The sequence below is a fragment of the Taeniopygia guttata genome, chromosome 10, assembly GCF_048771995.1.
Source record: "Taeniopygia guttata chromosome 10, bTaeGut7.mat, whole genome shotgun sequence".
Taxonomy (NCBI): Eukaryota; Metazoa; Chordata; class Aves; order Passeriformes; family Estrildidae; genus Taeniopygia; species Taeniopygia guttata.
In genome coordinates this window covers 9152579-9173496 of record NC_133035.1, presented here as the reverse complement: position 1 = coordinate 9173496, position 20918 = coordinate 9152579, and the positions used below count along the sequence as shown (strand labels likewise).

General features: G+C 41.0%; 1 protein-coding gene across 3 annotated transcripts in view; it reads right to left on the bottom strand.

Moving 5' to 3' along the window:
- The window catches only part of TMOD2 (tropomodulin 2), a 34372-nt gene that overhangs the window by 516 nt on the left and 12938 nt on the right, over window positions 1–20918 (bottom strand). For all 3 annotated transcript variants that reach the window (XM_041718302.1, XM_041718301.2, XM_041718303.2), the window contains exons 4-10: window positions 10460–10582; window positions 9300–9386; window positions 6506–6636; window positions 5801–5908; window positions 5388–5531; window positions 4921–5065; window positions 7–2854 (exon numbers count right to left, since the gene is read on the bottom strand). In XM_041718302.1, coding sequence (XP_041574236.1) covers window positions 2820–2854; window positions 4921–5065; window positions 5388–5531; window positions 5801–5908; window positions 6506–6636; window positions 9300–9386; window positions 10460–10582 — 773 coding nt within the window. In that variant the 3' untranslated portion in view covers window positions 7–2819. The remainder of the gene's footprint in view (window positions 1–6; window positions 2855–4920; window positions 5066–5387; window positions 5532–5800; window positions 5909–6505; window positions 6637–9299; window positions 9387–10459; window positions 10583–20918) is intronic.

Below are 20918 nucleotides of genomic sequence, written 5' to 3'. Positions count from 1 at the left end.
ATGTACATGTGTGCTGCTGTTGCATCCAACAGATCTTTGTATTGTTGGAATGTCTGACCTGTGACACTCAAGCTGGTGACAGCCAAGGCCTTGTGTGGGGCACACAGAAGAGGCAGAACAGAGACATCTCTGGTCACTGAGCCCCCTGGCAGGGGCTGGCAGCAGCTGCCTGCAGAAAACAGCCAGGGATTGGGAGCTCTCCTCACACATGCTGGAAGGAGCCAGGCTCCCAGGTCCTGGCCATGGGGTGCACAGCTCTGGCCCTGTCTGCTCGCTCATGGTGGGGCTGGTGCTGGAGATGATCCCTCCAGGGTGAGGCTCCTCCCTCAGAGGAACTGTGGCTGTGCAAAGGGAAGGGCAGATGAAGGGATGGAGAGCCACAGAGCTTGCCCCAGCCAGGTACCTCGGTGCAAACTGGGGCTGAAATTCACACCTGACTGTGTAAGCACACGTGTGGCTCTGAGCAAAGCCATCCAGGACATGCTGCAGACACCATGAAGCAGTCAGACCAGCCCATCCTTGTGAAACTGCTGCATGCAAATACCAACACTGTCAATGGCAACTAAGACTAGAAATGGATTGCACTTGTCTCCCTTGAACACAGATACGTACCACTAAAAAAGAAAAAATAACCATTAAAAAATCTTCAAACAATTGATTGATAATTGGGATTCCCTTGGTTGGAGCAAAGGAAAAGAACAAGAAATTAGGGGCAGAGTGGTTCCTATCACTGAAGGTTGTCAGTAACATAATCTTTAGATGCTGTGGATGAGGATTCTTCCCACCATGAAACTTCATGGTGCAAAGCCCAGTATTCCCCTTGTAATCCAAATGTTTTCTAAGGATTCTATTTAAGCCCATGCAGAGTTATGACTGTATTACAGAACTTGTAATTTTTTTTTAATGGTAGATCAAAGTTTTTCACAGCAAATCCTGCATGGATCCAGGGAAAACCTTAGCAAGAGTCCCCTGTGTGTTTTGTTTTACTAGCAAAGCAAAGGTTTCAGTTCATTCTGAGGAAAGGAGGAAGTGGAAATTGTAGAGACTGGGAGCTGCCAGGGAAGTAAACTGTGGCTACTGCACTTTTATCCCAGCTCAGCAGACCACTGCAGCCAAGTATTTTAAGTGGGATTTCAGCGAGTTATTCACTTTGGCCCCACTACAAAGACCAACAGTACCCAACAGGAAGAGCATTGCCTTGCACCTTCTCCTTTGCCTTACAAAAGGCACCGAGGGAGGGTTCATCCTGTTAGCTCACACCGCAGCAAGGTGAAAACATCGCTCAGGGAACCGTGCCCCGAGCAAGCAGCACTTCATCCCTGTCTCAGAGAGGCCAGAGTGGCCCGGGTGGCAGCGCTGCCTGCAGGAGCATTTCTGCAAGCTTGGGGCGTGTGACACCTCTGACCTGAGCGTCCCTTGGCTCTCACAGCCTGCACCCCTGGAGCCAAAATGAACCTCTGGCTGTCAGTCAGCTGTTGGCAGTGATACACCTGTGGTAGAGAGTAGTTTTAGATGGTAAAATACACAAAATGAAACATCAGACTGAAGTATTACTGAAATTTTGACGCTGTTGAGCATTGGGGTTAGCTGCTGCTTCGTGAGTGTTTTCCACTGGGTTAAGATAATGTCCAGCATGTAAGTTGAGGTCATAATTTAGCAAAGCATTTCTGCATGAGCTTAAATCTGCCCTTATTCAGATAAACACTGGCACGAATACTCATGTGCCTTGTGATGCAGGGACAAACCTCAGCTGCAGCAGATAAATGTCAGTCATGTAGCTGTCAAAACTACCCCTTTAGTGTCTTTCCCTGGTAGCACAGTGGCTTTCTTGGATTAAGTATTTAATTAATCTTCATCTAAAAGGTCCTGAGAACAGTCCTATAATGCTAACAAACGTACATAAATACAGAACTAAAAAAAGTCAAACTCATGGCTCAAAGCAAAACAAATATTGCTCAGAATACTTGTTTAGGTTAAGATCACTAGCTGTAAACTGTTCATTCTAGTAGCAAACAAAAACTTGTTGGCCTAGAAAAAAAACCCAAAACATTCAATGTCTACAGGATTGGCAGCACTAATATTACTTTACAATGTGGAGTAAGAATAAAAAACATCAGTGTAACATTGCAAAATGATCCACCTAACCTAAGCTTATGTAAACAAGTACGCTTTGACAACGTTCATACATCTAGGTGTGATCCTGCTCTGGGAGCTGGGCGGGTGGAGACCCAACAAGGGTGGCAGGAGCTGTTCCAAGGTGGGTCCAGCTGCCCAGATCCCACTGCAGGAGAGAGGCTCAGGGGTGTGAACCTGCAAACCTGTACTGGCATCACTAGTACTACTCCTGGGAGCAGCCCATTGCAGGATTCAGTTCAGCAGGACTATACACATAAATAAGGATTATTCACAAACATAAGGCATTGCAGAACTTGGCCCTAAAATTTCTATTTTCAGCAGAGAATCCCTTATCCATATACAAGGTCATATTTTCATATATCAAAAAGTGTCTAAAATAAGGGTCAGAGTCACTATATGTTATGCTCAGTAACATGGTTAAGATGCTGCATATTGGCTTCAGATACTGCAAACCATTTTCTTCATTAAAATCAAACCAACTATGAACCTTTCTCATAAGAATTAAATTAACCATGAAAATTAAAAACGAGCAGGCTCTGTTTTCAAGGTTAAAAGGAGACATTAACAGAAATCAGCAACTCCCACGGTAACAGTTTTGCAGTGCCTTTCCTTCTGAGCAGTGAGCACTCTGAGGCTGCAGTGGTGGTGGGCTCCAGCCCTGCCTGGTGTCCTCGGCGCTGTGGCTACTGCCGCTCCCCTTCCACCCGCTTCTTCCGAACTGCGCAGAGCAAGAGAGAGTCAGCACTGCCCTCCTGAGAGCCCCTCCACACCAGCCCCCCCAGACATGGAACAGCACAGGAGCGAGCAGCTCCTGGGAAATGCTCAGAAGAATTATGCCCACAAATACCACAATCAATATATACCATAGACCGTAATGCTCAATAAAATAATTGTACCTAAAGTGCATTTTTTTGTATCGCAGACTGTAGAATTTCACCGAGTGTTCACATCAATGCATTTTCCACAAAAATCACATTCTGAGCTAAAGGTTTTAGATGATAAAAAAATCACCGCTTCCTGCACTTCCTTCCAGTGATTCCATTTAGATTTTATTACAGTTTTATTGTTCTTTTAAAAGACACTGTGTTCCAGCCAAATTAATACTGGTCTGCTCTAGTCTGCAGTACTCTGGATTATTTAAGCTTTAGGCATCAAAAATTAATAACTTCTGTAATTGCACAGTGTATCCTATAGGTAAGCAATAATAATATTTTTTTAGAAAATAATCTGAAGTACTCTTAAGTACCGACATCTGTTAATATTGGCAAAAAATATCATATTGGACCTTCAATTACCTGTTTAAACTTCACCTGCTCTGACTGCATCAACCATCAGACAGTCAGTTAATTAACTCTGGTTTTCCACTGGAAACCACATAGGCTGAAGTCACCGTTTAGCAAAGCAGAGTGGTAAACCTTGTGTTATGGGCAGGATTATTTTGACAAGCAGTGTGAATTTTTACAGCACCTAAGATACATTATACCTGGTATAGAGCAGGTTTAGTGTGGCAGCATTTGCTACTCCACATTCTAATAAAATGCACTGAGTTTTTTCTGACCTGGCCAGATAAGATTTGTGAGGTTCTCCTTTTTGTGTGATACAAAATTTAGTGTGATGTCAGTTCATGTCCTGTTCCTGATATTGAACAGCTGAAGCACAGAACAAAGCAGTAGAACTTGATGGATGAATGCTTTTCACCACAGAAAGTCAATAACAACAATGTATTGCTAAACATCTCATTACTTTACTAAGAGGAGGTTTTTTTTTAATCATGCCTTTTTGGCAAACAGACTGCATTATTCCAAAGCCTGCAGTGTAGCATCAGTCATGTGTGTCTGCTTTCAGTGTTTTGTTCATTTACTTGATTGAATTCCTTTAGGAATTCTGTTCTACAAAATCTTGAACAAAACCAAGCAAACATGGGAAAATTAAGATTAGGACATAATTCTAATGACAAGTGGTGAAATAATGGGAAAAAAGGGTTTTTCTCACTTTGTAGATGGGATATTTCAAATGCCCTTCTGGACACTGATAATTTTAGAAAAATAGTTTATAGTTGGAATGCTTAGGCATTGCTAAAAATTAAAATTTCAAACCCCTAAAAGTATGTCTGAAATAAAAAGGTTTTAGCTCAACTTTTATCTTAGTTCCCACAGAGAGAAACCTAAGCTGAAACCCACAAAGACATCAAGGTTTGATACCCCAGCCTAAAGCAGAACTGATTAAAAATAAGAAGTTTAATTTTTTTTTCCCTTCCCACTCTAAATTTCTTCTGCCTAGTCATCTCCTTTGTATTCTGTGTACTGAGCACACAGGGTGTGCATGTCACACTCAGGTGACACTTGCAGGGTTTTATTGTCTGTGGCTGTTCTAGCTCACAAAAGCAGGAGAGTCTGTTTTGCTCCCTTGTCTGATCAGGCTTGGTCCATCATGGGCTGGACAACAAAGTCAGGACTTCTGTGTCCTCTGAGAAAACAGGGCGGGTTTGACTCCTCATTTACTGGCCAGAACAGCTGATCGAGCAGTGAGAAATTTAGGATACTCCATAGAAAAGGCTGAAATAACTCTCCTTCCCAGAAGGAGCAGGAGAAAGATAGTGGCTACTAATTCCAGTAAGATCTTTGCTGGTTTCTGCTCTAGAGTTCTGCATCTCCCCTCACACAGAGCAGCATGAATCCTGTAGTCAAAATTCCATCTGAATGTACAGACAGGGAGAGCTGTGCCTGGGAAGGTCAGGGCTTGGCTCACACAAAGAAATGATGAGCAAATGTAGTGACATCTTACCCAGGTCGTTGTTTTTAGTGATAGCTGCTGCCACCCTGGTTCTTGGACCTTGTTTTGTGAACTGGTATCCAAACTTGAGAATCCTGGAGTTCTCCTCCAGCATCTTGGCAATCTCCATCTCTACAGCTGTCCCAAGCTGCTGCCTCTGTTGGTGATGTAGTGAAGTGTCCCCAAAAGAAAAGGAAACATTTGCTTTCATATGAGAGAGAAGTAAATGGTTGTGTTTAAGTACTGGGCTGCAAACTACAGAGAATCCCATCCCTGGAGATTTTGCCCTGGGTTTTGTATTTGGCTTTGAGTAGTTTTATTGAGAAGTTTTCCACTCTTTGGTTGGACTGGCTGGGGACATGAGCTGCAGAATGAGCCACAGAGGCTGCATTGACTCTGCCAGAGTCCCCTGGTAGAACCCTCTGGGAATCCATACAAAAGAGAAACAAAAGTGAACTTCACCAATGGTCTCTCTTTACCTGGTTGTCAATTTTAATCTCTGTTAGGGATTCATTCTTTTTCAGTGCATCAATCAGTGCCAAAATCCCTGTCCCAGTGATGAAGTTGGATTCTACATTCAGACTCTTCAGTGTTTTGTTCACTTTCAACATATCTGCAAATGCCTGAAGGGCCAAAAAGAGGGAACATGACATAACATCTTGAAAGTTTCAGGGAATAACAGGGAATCTGCAAAACACAGCTTTGTACCGACAAGAAATAAAACATAAATATGCTTAGAAGAATGGAGAAGTAGATCAGAAGAGATTATATTTCTACTTTGCATAGCCATAGGGAATTCCTGCAAGGGAAAATAAAGAATGTATCCTAAAACAGACATGGACCTGCTTAAAATTTGTTGTGGCTCATTTTTCCCAGTAATGTTAAAACTTACAATAGCTACAGGGTCATTGCTTCGAGTAGCTGCAAGGCTGAATGTCTTCACATGTGTGTTGGTTTCCAGAGCTTTTGCAAATTCTTTCAGTGTTGGAATAGGAATATTCTAGGGTAAAAAGACAAATCCAGTAGTTAGGAAAGCAAATAACACTGCTGATTTTAATTATTATGAAACTGATTGCTGAACAACCACAGTCCATGCAAGGAAACATCCCTAGTGCTTTTAGGAGTGTGTCAGACGGGCACAGTGGCCCCAGAGGCTGGGGGTGCCTGTGCCAGGCTGCGATGCCAGCGCTGCCCAGAACTGGGGCAGGCCAAGGCAGCGTGACCCTCCTGAGCCCCTTTCTATTCCCCTGCCAGTTGTTCAGTCTCCACCTGCCAGCTCCTCCTCCAGTTGCCTGTGTGGGCTAATTGAATTTGGCCAGTGATGACTGCACAGTGCCCATGAGATATCTTCCTTTAGAATTTGCTGAGAAAGGCAGCCAAAGGGAGTCACCCCTTGGGCATTTAATCAGCTTTTAATTCAGCATCAGGAATTGATGACCTTGGAGCCACTACAACAGTCCTTTCCCCACCCCTTCCCTGAGTGTCCTGCTTTTTCTGATCAGTAAAGAAAGACAAAATGTGAGGATAAAAGGCACAGGCTTTGGAAGCATTTGAATAAACCCTCCTATGATGACATGGACAAAACCACAGCATCTACCTTTATGTTGTTGAGATTAACTTCTGTGAGACTAGGATCATTTGCTTTTATCCTTTGTAGACTTGCTTCCACATTGGTCGGATTGGGTGGCTCCTCAAAGATGGGCTTGACCTTTTCACCTTTCACCACATCTGCAACACAAAATCTCATGAAAACCCAGGAACAGGCACCATCACTCTGGCTGTTCAATTCCCATTTAGGTTTGTAGTGCAGCAATCCAAGAAGGGTTTATGGGAACCACAAAACCTGCCAGTAGGAGTATTATCCCCCTTATCCCTGCCATGCCCTTTGCACCCCCTGTGCACCCGGAGCTGTCACTGGAGGCTGTGGTCAGGCAGGCTGGGCAGCACTGTCATGGGAAAACTTCTCCTTTATATAAAAATCCCTGTACAATTAATTGGAGCCAAAGCAGCTTTGAAGACTATTGTTTGGGATGTGATATTCTGCAAGGGCTGCTTTGTACTTTGTCTAATATCTGTAAAGAAAGGTATGCTCAGAACTTGCCCATTATATTAGTAAGAAAATGTCCCTGCACCTATGAATAGACATAAAGCAACATGAGCAGGAGGCCCCTCAGTTTCCTCCTCTCAGCTGATACTATCAGCCTTACTATAAATTCAATTAGCTCTTGTAAAATTGCAACATCTGCACTTTTTAAATAATAAAACCATCAAAGCATGAAAAGTAAGTCTGTCTGCCAGCACCAAGATTTATGAAATCTTTGAGTAGTCATGTTCCAAAGAACTATGGTATTTAGTGCTGGAAGCTATGAGCTATAAATATTCTCAGGGATGCATAAAAATCATAGCTTAGAACATAATTAGCTTAGAATACAATCTAATTCCCACACATATAGTTGTGGAGATTAATTTATTAGCCCTGACCGCCCAAGCCACTAGAAGCAAGAAAGGAATATTTTGCTGACCACAAGTATGTTTGAATCCTTTATTTTATGCTGCAGACAGGGAGAGGTCTTGAAGACTTGTGTTCAGGTCTCAGTGTACTACACATTGCTGTTCATTGCAATGGGTTAAAGTTCATGCCATATCACGGGCCAAAAGAGAACCATATCTTAATCAGAGCTCATACTCTACATAGTAGAGATGGTCATAGAAGAATCTTGAGCTGGTTTTCACTCTGCTCCCTTTGATGCCAAATATTTTTTCTTTTTTACTAATTCCCTGAGAGACCTCACATATCCCTGGTAACACGTCAGCCTTTCTAGGGAGCTGGGAATTGAAAACTACATTTAGAGAATTCACCTTGGATGCAAGGATAGAAAGTAAACAAAAAAAGCAAAGCATTTTTTGCACTTGTGGCAACACCCTGCCAGACTGGGAGCAGGGGAGACACAAGCACCCTGTCCTCAGGTTAGACATCACAGTGTACTCAGTCTAGAGTCAGGAGGAATTTTAATTTTCTACTTCTTGTTGCTTTCCATGAGTTTTTCTTGTTTCTTTAATCATGGTGTTGTTTTGCGACATTGATAGGCAAATTTTTACTGAAGCATTTCATTTGGCTAAGGAAAGGTATTGCTTTTGGACCAAAGAATACAGTGATGTGATGGTGATTTTCTGGTTCGTAGGTCTATGATTGGAGCATAGTTTAGCTGACTCACATAGCTGACTTTTTGACTTAGTACAACAAAAATATTCTGAAATCTATGAGGATTAGTAATGCATGCAGTTGCCTGTTATGAGATAGATGGCAGCTCACACAGGGCCCCACTGGGAAGGTTTGCAGAGCAGCTTTATCCTGAGAAAAATGAAGTGACACGGTGTCCTGTCTACTTTCCCACCTCCCCTTTAGCAATGGAAGATGGAAAGGAAAGCCCTTGGTAAAGACAGCTGCTGTTCTCATGGCCTGAGAAGAAGAAAACATTTTTTTAGTACTGTTTCACTAGGAAAGGGCATTCCACAGTTTTGTCTTCAAAAGTAAAGTTTAGCCCACTAGATATCCAGGGCCTGGAGGCGACAAGCTCTGGATCAAGGCTTGGCAGCTCTCAAGAAAAGCTTGGAATTCAGATGTACCCATTTCTCCCTCCATCCAGCCTCCTGTGGGTTGCTGAGCTAAGATCACATTCACCAAAGGTCTGTTTATTTAGTGCAAACATTTCTGGATTTGTTTTTAGTAACTACAGCTGTTTCTCTTGGGGGATTTCCAGAATGATTCCGTTTCCTGTGTCCCTAAGGGGCCACAGAACAGGCACTGCAGCACTGCCACAGGAGCCAGGTGGAGGTGGGAGATCAGAGGGAGAGGCTGGGGCAGGAGCACATCCAGGCAGTCTTTGCCTCCCTGTGATTGCAGCTCGAGGTGACTCTGGTCACAGATGTGACTCTGACAGGGATTCTGCCACATTTGAGCCCAGTGGTTACAAGTAATTTTTCAAGTGTGTAAATGTAGGTACCTGGGGCAAGATGGCCTGGCCTGAACTGCAGCCAATTCTCAGCTACAGCTCACTCTGTTTTCTGCCTGCTGCCTAAACTGAAATGGAATGGAAATTTATGTGTCTTGGCCTCTCAAATACTCCCACTCTTTCAAACACCTCTGCAGAGCCAGATACTGCTCTCCAGGAAAACAAATTTCCTTAGAAATGGTTTGTTTGTGTATTACTGTTGTTTTTATAATCAATTTTAAGATAGTATTTACTTTTTAAAAGCCACCTAATGATTAATTAGATCAATGAAAGCTAGGCCCAGTTACATTACACTAAATTAGACCAACAGACCCCACCTACAGGTGTAGGAGTACCTAACGATGACACGCAGCCCACAAGAGAAATCTGCTTGCTTACTTCTCACGATTCCTTTTCCATCTTTACCGCGGGCTCCTGCCTCATCAAATTTCGGGTTGTTGACCATGTTGTGCACTCCAAGAACAGCTGAAATGTGTAAACACCAGCAAGAGGATACAGTGTTAATGACAGGAACACAGACTGCAGGAAAGTATCTGCTACAAATTGTAGTTTAGTTCCCCGAACAAGACCCCCTTTATAAAATGTTAACTGTGTGCGTCATGCCTGCTGGTAGGGAGAGTCTTTTGGGCTCCAAATTCTGGAGATACAGACACTTTCAATACAGATTTTTGAACAATCGAGTCAATGTAGAATGCATATCCCAGAAGTGCCAGCTGGAAGGAACCACTGTGGGTCATCTTGTCCAGCCTCTCCCTCAGGCAGGAGTGCTGCCAGCATTAATGAGGTCAGCCATGGCTTTGTCTGCTGGACTCTGAAAACACCCAGGGATGGAAATCCCACAACTTCTTTGGGTAAATTGTTTCAATGCTACACTCCTAATCACTTTCCTCCCCTAATATATAACCTGAACTTCTTATAACTCGTATGTTCTATTGTTTGGTGTATCTGAGAATTTCACTGTACATGTGATGAGCTTAATGCATTGGCATTTCCACCAGGGTTTCTTATGGAAGCCCATTGATATTAACGCCCTTGGAAAATAATCAGAAGTGGTGAAGATACCCAGGTCTAATCACCTGGCAATCAATTTTCTCATTCAAGGGGTTAGATTCCAAATTTCCTCATGGATTGAGGATCTTTATCCACCTCATGCTGTAACAAGTTTACCTGGCTATTTGGGATGCCAGAGGTGAGAGGAGGTAGCTGTAGTATGCTACAAACAACACAGATACAGTAGGATCAGTCACTTCCATTATAGTGCCAGCACCCCAGCCTGCAGTCCACTGTCCCCCCTTCCCTTCCCCAAATCACATGAGCTGCTCCATCTTCCCCCCTGGCCTGACACATCAATTTTAAGCAGAGAAGTCTGGAATGCTCAGTTGAGTCACGTTTCAATCATCCTGGGCAACGTGTGGCCCACGGCTTGGCCATCAGACAAGCACCGGGGGCTTGAGGGGTCATCACGAGACACTCCTGGTGGCAGGTCTGGCCAGAAAGAGCTGGACACGTGGGAGGATCATATCTGCATGTTTTCTAACCTGCAAGGTCATAGAGCTCGGTATCAGAAGCACTGGCCAGGGCCTCTTCTAGTTCTGGATCCAGGGTCACCTTCTCTTCCGTGCGGGTTTCTACGGGCTTTTCTTTAGGGATAAATATTTTTCCTAAGATAAGAAAAAAAGCCAAAGTGAGCAATGAAATATTGGAACAACTTCTTTTCCTCCTGGCAGCAGAGGAATAGGTCTGTGACAGTGCAACTGCTTGAAAATATAATCACATGCATGTTTTTCTCCTTCTTACTTGACATTATCCTCCACACCAGGATATTAATAAGTCTAAAAATAAAAGGTGTAGATTACTGCTCTGTGTTGGTGATTATTTTAGGAATTTTCTCTCAGGAGGTGTCCCAGCTGGGATTTTTCTGAAGGTCCTGTGTCCTTAAATAGGCAGAATCAGGTCTACACAAAAAGCTTGCAGAAATTTCCTCCTTATATTTAAATGAGGCAGTAGGAGCAGTTAAAACCATCCTACTGTAAGAATCTTTCAGTTCATGAACTTCCATACATGATCCTGAAAGCTCAGCAAACCTGTTCTTTTCCAGTAAATCAGTTTAATTCCCAGCTCTTCCAGAATATTTTCCCTCTGTGCCTCCTGATTATCATTCACATAAATAGCCTTATCCTGATCATTTGTGCAGGCCTGAAAAGTCTGAACTGAACCACATGTTGCCCAAGAAAGACTCCTGGCATATTTGTTTCTCTCTGTATCCTGCTGATACCTTTGGGCAGCAGATGTGTGTTTCCATGCAATATTCCCCCAAGACTGAGGTCATTGGCCTGTCTGCTGAAATGAGGAAAATGCAGGATAAATCCAGGAATAACACAACAATTCCACCACTCCTTCAGACTGCAATGATGGTTCACCTCAGTAGTGTGATGATGTAACTGCAAATGCTTGGAGTGAGGCCCCTTCACTCAGAGCTGGAGCTAAAATAGTCTCTAAAATAGTTTAATTTTAACTCTATTAGTCATATTGTTGCCATTCATAAATGTAATTCTGATATTTAGTATTGAATTACAAATGCTTTGCCTCTGGTTTTTCAACACTATCATCCTTTTGTGGCTTCATTTTTTCCCCATTATGGTCCAAAGTATCATTCTCATGTAGTAATTTCCAATTCATGTATATCTTTTATACAAGTTTATACAGCCACTTTTATGCTGTCAGTTTTCACGACTCAAGTCACTGAGTAAGCTCAGAAAAAAACTTTAATTAAATTTCTGAAACTCTGGCAAGGTTTATTGATAAATGATTCAAATTATTTGCCTTACAGATATTTCTACCAAGGCTAAATCACTTCTGAGTACAAAACTGGACAGAAAGTTATACAGAAAGGCAAAGAAGCATCATGGTATGATTTATTTTTCATGTGATACTTTAAGTAAGTAATCTTTTTAGAAAAGGCTTCAAGAAGATAAAAGGATAAAAGCCTTTGGTGGGTGAAAGGTAAGAACCATTTTAACTATGACTGCATTAGGTCACAGCAATTAAGGACAGCCATCCCAGCAGCACCAAACAAAAATCAAGTGGAAATCTGGGGTAAGAAACACTCTGCAAAGATAGGTCAGTCATGCTTTACAGGTTTAACAGCAGCACAGGCTTCAGACTCTCTCTGTGCTACCACCTAACCTCAAGTGTTGGGTGGCACTGACCAAGACTTAACTTGACAAAAGGAATTACTGTGCTGGAGGCCAGAAAACCAAAATCAATCAGAATATCTGAGTGAACAATCAATTGTGAGGAATACTGTCCAGAAAGTGTTTTCCTTTCAGATCACTGGTGATTCCACGTGAATTTCAAGTATTCAGTAGGTTGTTTAAGATATTGAGGGAATTTTTATCCTGACTGATAGCACTGTTGTCTAGCAGCAATTCCACAGGGCATAGCCTGTGGAGACAAAGCATCTCCATCAGGCAGTAAGTGATTCTTCACAGGCTCAAACCCAGGTCCCACTTTTAACAAACACTGATCCCAGCCTGTACTGTCACATATAATATTGTAAAGGGACACAGGACCTTGAGTTTGGACTAAACTGGACAAAATATGTGGTGTAGTTGGTCTTTAAGGACTTCGGATATGTGAAGGTCAAGTATCTTGCATAGCAAGAAATCAAGGGGTAATGGAAACCTCTAGAGGCTCAACAGCTCACATATATAGGAATACAATTTTAAACATTTGCTTCAGGCATATGTAATTCTTGGATAACAGCCTGAATCTTGTTAAATGTGTACATGATTCCCAATGATAGTTTCATTTAACACATTCTTGGCAAATGTTTTATAAAAAAAAACTATTCTTGGTTATATGAAATATTTAAAGGGGCAAGGTCATGTCAAAGACAGTAATATATATCTTTAATGTATGTGGGCCTTGCTGGCATCCAGTGGGGTTTAAAAATATTCTTTTTATTGCTATCTAGATAAGAACATTCCACTGTGAAGAGATGCTGTAGTACAGTAGATGGAGGTTAGAAAAAATTCTGTATTTAGCATGTTATTAGGAATTTATTACCTGTCCACCAGCTGCAAAACCGTGTGTCTGTTTATAGACAGCTGTCAACCAGTTTTCCTTCATTATTTAAGGACAGAGTTTAAAGATTCAGGAGGTGTCTCCTAGTCCCACAGCTGTACATTGTAAATTCATTTGCCAGTGCATCATGGAATTCACTGACAAAATAAAATATGGATTGTGGCTTCCTTGATTCAATGGTCCAACTTAAAATTTATTACTTGGAAGAAGCCTTGGAGGAATAGTGACATTTTATTATTATAAAGTGAGATTTATGATGAAAGGCTGCTGCTCTTGGTGTTCTTTATATTCACACTGTGTTTTAAAAGGTACTTTATTATTACTTTATTCTATGTGGTATAATTAATGTTGGCTGTGTTATATTTTGCCTCAAGAATATGCTAATATTCTGTGCTAAGTCTTAATAGTAATAGCTTAACTTTCTACCAATGAAAAACACAGTGACAAAAGTTCTGTTAATACATAACTTGAGCTACTTGGTTGTTAACAAGAAAAAAAAATAAACACACTTCTGTATAAGAATAAGATATTTTTTGTTTAACTGCAACCAAAGTTCAACTGAAGTAAAATATAATTTTATTTTTACACAAGCATAGAAACCCAAAGTGTGTGAAATCTGGAGTGCTTTCTTTCAGTGTGAAATTTTAAGTGTGCATCACTGCAATTCTCCCTTTTTTTTGGCCAAACTGAGCCAAAAGTGTCTGGGGTGACCTGGGTGATGACTGAGGCAGCTGATTACAAGCCAGGGACTTTCTGAGTGTGAGTGCAGTGGGCAGAGTTTTGTCTGGGCTCAGTTTAAGAGCAGACCTACTCCTTTTCACCCACTGCAAAACAAGGCTTCTATTGAAGCTGAAATTGGATATGGTTTTCCTCAAAAGAGGCTACGGGAAACAAAATCCATTGACAACCAGAGGGAAGAAGGATTCAGAGGAAAGCACTACAGAGAGACACAGAAATGTGGACCAAGGTAAAAGGAAAGCAAATTCTCTATAAAAAAAAAGAAATTCACTGGAAACCATAGATGTAATTTTGCCACTTGGTTCAGCCAGGTCTCTGTTCCTGCACTGTGCAAATGCTCTCATTAAAGCAATGTCAGAGTAAAGCAAGGAAATGAGACCTCCACCTTCTTATACAGTAATAATTTACCACCATATGCACATCTATGGAAGGATTTATTAAATTAGCAGGGAACTGCTTCAAGTGTATTTTCCTGAAGTGAGTTTTTTATTTATTGTTGTATAAGGAGGGGGAGAAAAAGGAATTTGGATAGTGTGGTTAGTAGGATTTTAGCAGCAAGTCTAATCTAAAACTATTTTGGGATTTCACCTTTGTAGTTTGCAGCATTTGGAGCAGCATTTCTGGTATGCCTCCTGTATTCCTTCCTTCTTATGTCATTTGACTTTTATGAATAAATAAAAAATGGCACAATTTTTATTTTAGTATTTATTTATATTTAGTACATACTTGGTATTTATTTCCATCTTGTACACGTCAAAACTGTACAAGTGAAAACTGAATAAAAAACAGAGGAATGGGAAATAAGCCCATTCATATTAGATGAAAAAAATCTCCTTTTAACATTAAATTTTTAAGGATATTTACTTAATATTATAATACAAATGCATTTTCTGCTAGAATTGTAAAACAATAATGTACTTTCTTTTCCTGTATAGTGTAGCTCAGATTATTGTATTTTCAAGAAAATACCTGGTTACACTTACTACTTCTGACTTCTCAATGAATCACTGAGTACAGTGAGTGCCTGTTTGTTCTCAATTACAGAATGCTACACTGACCTTGGGAGTGAAATTCAGTAATCCTGGAAATCTGCCTTGCATAAATCACAGGCACCTGATTCTTTTTTTCATTTTACACTATTCTTTTCTGTTGATGCTTTTTTAAACACCTCCCTACAATTATTCTACAAAAATGGAGCTAAATTATTTCTTACCAAGAATAAATTTGTATTATGAAGAAGAAAACACGCCAAGTTCAAGTAAGCATGAAGCTGAATGCCAGTAGTAATAAAAACGCAGTATCATAACTGTTGTTGTTCTGTTGCTCTTGGATTAGTGTCAGCATGTTCTAGGCCTTAAAAATGACAATGGAATAGGAAGGCTGCAAAGATAAGCATTCCAAAGTTGTTAAATCTATTGTGCATAAACACAAAAAGTGAACTCAAGTTGCACCAGTATCCTCGACTTTGATCAGCATGCTGTGATTCTGCCACTGCAGCAATACTCTTCAAAGAACTCTCATGGAAAGTATGCTTGCTCAAACAAAAATAAACAAAAGCCAACCTGCACTTTTTTAAAACAGAAGGAAGCCTAGAATTCCTTCAGACCCTCACATGGATTATCACAAATTAGAATGCAGTCCTAGGGCAGTCCTCTGCATTATCTCCTGGATTATTCACCCCACTAAGCAGGCAGAAAGCTCTTAAATCTGATGTGGAATGGTGGTAGAGGAGGAAGAAACTCAAACTGTGCCACTGCACTTCAGGTCCTCCTGGACATCAAAGACCTTTGAAATATGGGCAGAGCTGAACACTGCACTAGTATGTTCCTTTCTGGCCTCTCTTCTCCCATCCAACACATTCTTCTCCTCTTTTCCTTCCCTCATTGCCCCCTGTGCCCTCCCCATCCCCTATGTCTCCTGGTTTTGAAAATCTTTGAGTTCTAACCCTTCCCACCACCTCCCTTTCTTCTGCCCTCCCTTCCTTACCACTGCTCTTCTCTACAGCTCCTTCCCCCAGAGCTGCAGACCTAATCCTTCATCCTGGAATATTCACACAGCTCCTCAAACCCCCCACTCCACCTCTCTGCCCCAGCCTCTCTGCTGGCTCTTTACTCTTTTTTCTCAATTACAGTGCCCTTATAAAGGGATGGGAGCTCTGCCAGAGCAGGAGGGAGTCTCCCTGCCCTGGTGTGACAAGGGCCTCTCAGATGAGGAATTTCAAGAGCATCCTGAGAGCCCAGCCATGCCAGCTCCCTCTGGGCACTGCTGTGCTGCTGCACAGGCAGGCAGGAGCTCTGACCAGCACTCACTGCAGGGAGAATACTTGGAGAATGCTACAACAAACTGGATGTACAAGAAAGCACAATATTTTGAGGATGCCAGACTTGAGTATATTTCCCTTGGGATTCCATTTCAAGTCTTCTCTTCAAAGCATGGAGGCACTGCAGGTCATAAAAAAAAAAAAAAAAACAGCTGGAAAAATTTACTCTAGATGGATAAAACAATGTGTTTTCTCCTAATCTTGTTCCTGGAAGCAGCTAAGTCCTTTTTGCTGACACTTTCCAAAAATTCAACTCGAGGCAGCCTCTCAGCATGGGAAATTTCACTGTGAACTGTGCAAGTTTGGCAAAGTCATGAGCGACTAAAAGAGAGCCTTAGAAAAGCAAACAGTGAAAGGCACTGGCCAGAGGCATTACTGTCAGCAACTGCAACGCTTTCAACGCCTTAAGAGACAAACATCAGTTCTAAATTTAAGCCCTAAAGAATGGGAAAAAGGTGGCAAAAATTTAAACAAACCATTTAGGCATTGAGGGTGAAACGACTGCCATGTCAATCCAAGAAAGATACTGTGTCTCTGTATTAAACCCTAACTTTTGAAAGCAGTCTGTTAGACACAGTGGAATTGGAACTCATTAGCATCTACTTTAATACTCTGACCTTCTGAAAATGACTGTCCTTATTACTGGTGCTGTATATTGATACTCTGCTTGGCACAGAATCACATGCAACATAGATGGTCTCTGCCAGAGCAACTGAAAACACAGCTTTGGCCAGAAGTTCTCTGGTACTTTCTTCCCTTTCCCTTTTATCAATCAGCTGAAAATGTTAGTATTTAATCACATACAAGCATGTTCCCCTTCCCTTTCCAGCCACAAATAATAATAGCCCAATCCACTGGAGTTTTTCCATGACTTTGATGAGAACTGGATCGGATCCAGAATGAAATGGTTTGGCAAGGAGCAGAAGACCTTGTAGAAAACAGGGACAGTGGTGCAGCAGTGAAGGGTTGAAACAGCAATCCTTAAAGCAACCTTTCATAGCTAATGGCATTTCACAACAGAAGAACTTTTTTAAATTGTGTTTTATTAGTACCATACAGTTCAGAGAACCCCTGCACCAAAGCAGAAGCAGAAATGCTGGTACCAGTTGATGTCTGTACCACGGCACGTCAGACATACAGACTGCAGAGAAACACAGCACTGACAGAACTCTGGAATACTTTGTGTCTGCACTGCCCCTCGTGTTCCCCACCTTCTCTTTTTATTCCTGGGTCATTCCTGAACTTGAAAATGGTACTTCACATGGACGTGATGGAAGTCTGATAACCACCTGTCCCAGCTATATGTGTTAAGTACAGTGGGTCAGCTGTGCTTAAGTACAACCCTAAGTAACTTCCAGACCATCAGGTTCTATGTAAGGATTTCTAGAACATCTATCCTAAGTAGGAACAAATCCAAAATACACAAAATAAACACTTATAAACTGCCCATCACCATGGCCCCAGTTATCAGCCCTTACTCTTCACCTACACTGCTCATTATTAACAGATATCTGTGTTGCACAAGAGCTCCTGAAAGCCACCAGATCATTTCAAATCACACAATGGGGCATTCAAATGAAGCACCCAGCCCTGACTTGCATTAGGGAGGATGTGGGTAAAACAGTCTGATAACATTTGTCAGTGGCCAGCTTTGGGTGTGAGCCTGTGATCATTTCAGCCCTGGTTTGGGCAAACCTTGGGTCTCCACTGAAATCTGAGATCTATCCCATACAGACTTAAATCCTTTTTGTACAGCAATTAATGAAGTATGTTACCAGGCTGCAATATGGCAGAGGTCCAAAACCCTAATGCATTCCATATGTTCGATTGTTTTTGCCAAACATCTCCAACCTCTTGAAACCACAATTACAATCAAAAACAAGGCAATTTCCTGCATAATCAGCCCCCAACCCCTGTCTTGGGCTCATATTTAACACTTCCTGTGTTGTAACCATTCTGCATATCCCTGTCAGCTCTGGAATTTGTTTTAGCTTGTTTTCTAGGACAATCAAAACCTTATGGTTGCTCAGCATATAGAGACCAACATAGGCAACTGAGTTTTTGTCCTTCAGCAGATGCTTGGTATTGCTTCTTGGTCATGAACTCTCTAATAAAATATTAACAACAAAAAAAAAGAGGCAGTCACTGTAGATAAAAAATCATCATGTCCCACAGACTGGTCTGGAAGGAGGATATTTTAAATGTCACCTTCTTTTCAGCTCATCAGTGAATTTCCAAGTTTTAGCTTTGTATGATAACTGTAAGAACTGTTAGAAATGTCTCTATACATTTAGTAGAAGCATCCCACCTCCTATACTTGAAAAAATAAATGCTTTCCAGTGGCAGACAAATATCATAGTACAAAACACTGAAAAAAGTTCAAACAACACTTTACATACTCTAATCCTACTGACACACAAATATTCTTAGGTCATAAATACCAAATGGCAAATTGGCATCAATTCCTCCCAAATATACACAACTGGATGACTTTTAGGGCTGCTTGAGAATTTAATTTTTAACTAGCAGAAATAGCATCAAATTAAATTTGAATTATTTAGAGAATGACTACATTACGGTGCATTTAGAGTGTAAAGAAATAATTCAACAGAAATCTATATAATATAATCATATAAATATTTACCAATCTGTAAATGCATCTTAGAGACCATCAACATGCAGAAGATGAAAAATAAGATTTTCCTCAAGAATTCTTCTTTAGAATTCTTCTGAGGACACATTTTAGAAATTTAAATTATTTTTCCTGAACTAATTACTGAGCTTTGGAAGAATACTAATTATTCTCCAATTAAAGCATCTAGCATGTAGTATCAGATTTGAAAATGTCATTCAGGATTGCTTTGTTTCCTTGCATGGGAAATATCTTCTTAAAGTGTAAATCAAGTAATTTATATTTTAATACAGCCGTCCTGTTGATTTTTTGTTTGGTTTTTTTTTTTTTTTTCAATTGAGAGTGTCAAAATGAGTAACACTGCAGTTACAAGCATAGGTTCTAAGATCCAGGAATAGCCACACATGGACTTTGTACAACTTTCATCACATTTTACCAATTAGCAACCAATTAGCAGGTTTCTCATACAACCCATTTGAGGGGAGGAGTTCAGTGCATTTGGCAGATGGAGATTTCAGTTGTATGTTCTATAAGGCTCAGCTCCTGCATTGCTGGAAGTCTGGTGGTGTTTCTGTCAGACACCTCCTGCCAAGCCACAGAGGGGCAGCAGGACTCACACTCCAGTACCAATTCAGGATATGCCAAGCTCAAAATAAACAACTTTATTCTCAAAGTCAGTTCCCTTAAAGCAGCACTAAAATGACACTGTGCAGCCCATCAGCTCTCAATTGTCAAGGTACTGGACCTCATCAGACCTCAGATTAATTCAGTTATTTCTAACCAACAAGGAAACAAAGGGTATTTTTATAGCATTTGGCCTCTGACTTCAAAGAAAATGTAGTATAATTCTGTGTGTTTAGATTATAATTGTAAAATGACTGCAGAAATCACAGAACACATGATTGTTTTCATTTGACTTAATCTGCTAAAGCTGATACTGAGGATTTTGTCATGAATTTGTATGGTACAAAGAGGAAATTAAGGGAATAATTCCTGTATCCTAAAATGCTGTCATTACCTCATAATTGTAATAATTCTTGAAATTATAATTTTGAAGTAAATGAACACAGTGAATCAAAAGCCAAATTAAGAACAGCTTTAAATGCTAGGAGGGCTGCATTCACTCTGTGCTCAGGGGGAAGTGAAATGTGGTTGAAGTGGTTGGTTGTGTTTGCAAAGCAGTGGTATTTCCACACCAGAGACACCAGGAACGAATAAGCAGAACTAATAAGCACTTTAAGGGCATCTGGAAGCAAATGTAGGAATAATATTGCTTCAGCTTCATCAAAAGAAAACTGAAATGGACTAAACAGCCCAGTCCATGCAATACCACTGTCAGGGACAGTACAGGGACTCATTTTGTACAGATCAAGGGCCGGTGCTATGGGTATAGACAATTCCATACACTGCTGGGTTTTGTGCACTGATGTTTCAGGCTTATTTGGAGATCTCAGATATAACTACAGTGAAAACTGAAAAATCTTAATCTTAAGTCTGCAAATACCAGTAAGGTGAGACATGATTGAAGGTGTTGGTATAAATATCTAGGGACCTGCAAGCAGTGACTTGTACTGCTCTGACCCAGCAGTGTGCAGGAGACTGAAAACAATTGGTAATAAATCCATACTGGAGTAAAGTGCTTTCCTTCCTGCACAGTGTGTGCTTGACCTCTCCTGCTACTGGCAGGACCTCTGCCCTGTCACTGCATGTCAGTGGGCTCACAGTCAGCCCTGGAAGAGCAGGATGTGGGGGAAATGCAGGTTAAAGAATATGCTGCATGGTAAAACGACACATTGATCAGATCTAGCTGGAAAATGTCTCATTTCTCTGAAATCATTGTTTCAAAGACTGAGAACACAATGTAATGATAGTAACAACTCCTGGCCTATGAAATGTTATATAAATAGCATTTTACATCTTTGGTAATGGTACATAATGTAAAAAATGCTGCCCTTGACTTTCTTGAAGTATCTGCTTTCCCTTAAGCAGATCCCATTGAAATAATAGAAAATCCATTACATAGCCAGAAATGGACCCAGACACAGAAAGTTCCTTCTTGAATAAAGGGGTTGCCTGAGGCCATCATTTTTGTCCTTTTTATAAACAGGGAAAAAGGAGCTAGTGGTGCTAAAGGAATATTGTTTGTTTAAATTATGACTGTTCCTGCCCTGAGGTTATCCTACCAGTGTTTAAATTATTAGAATTAGGTTTTCCTGTTTTT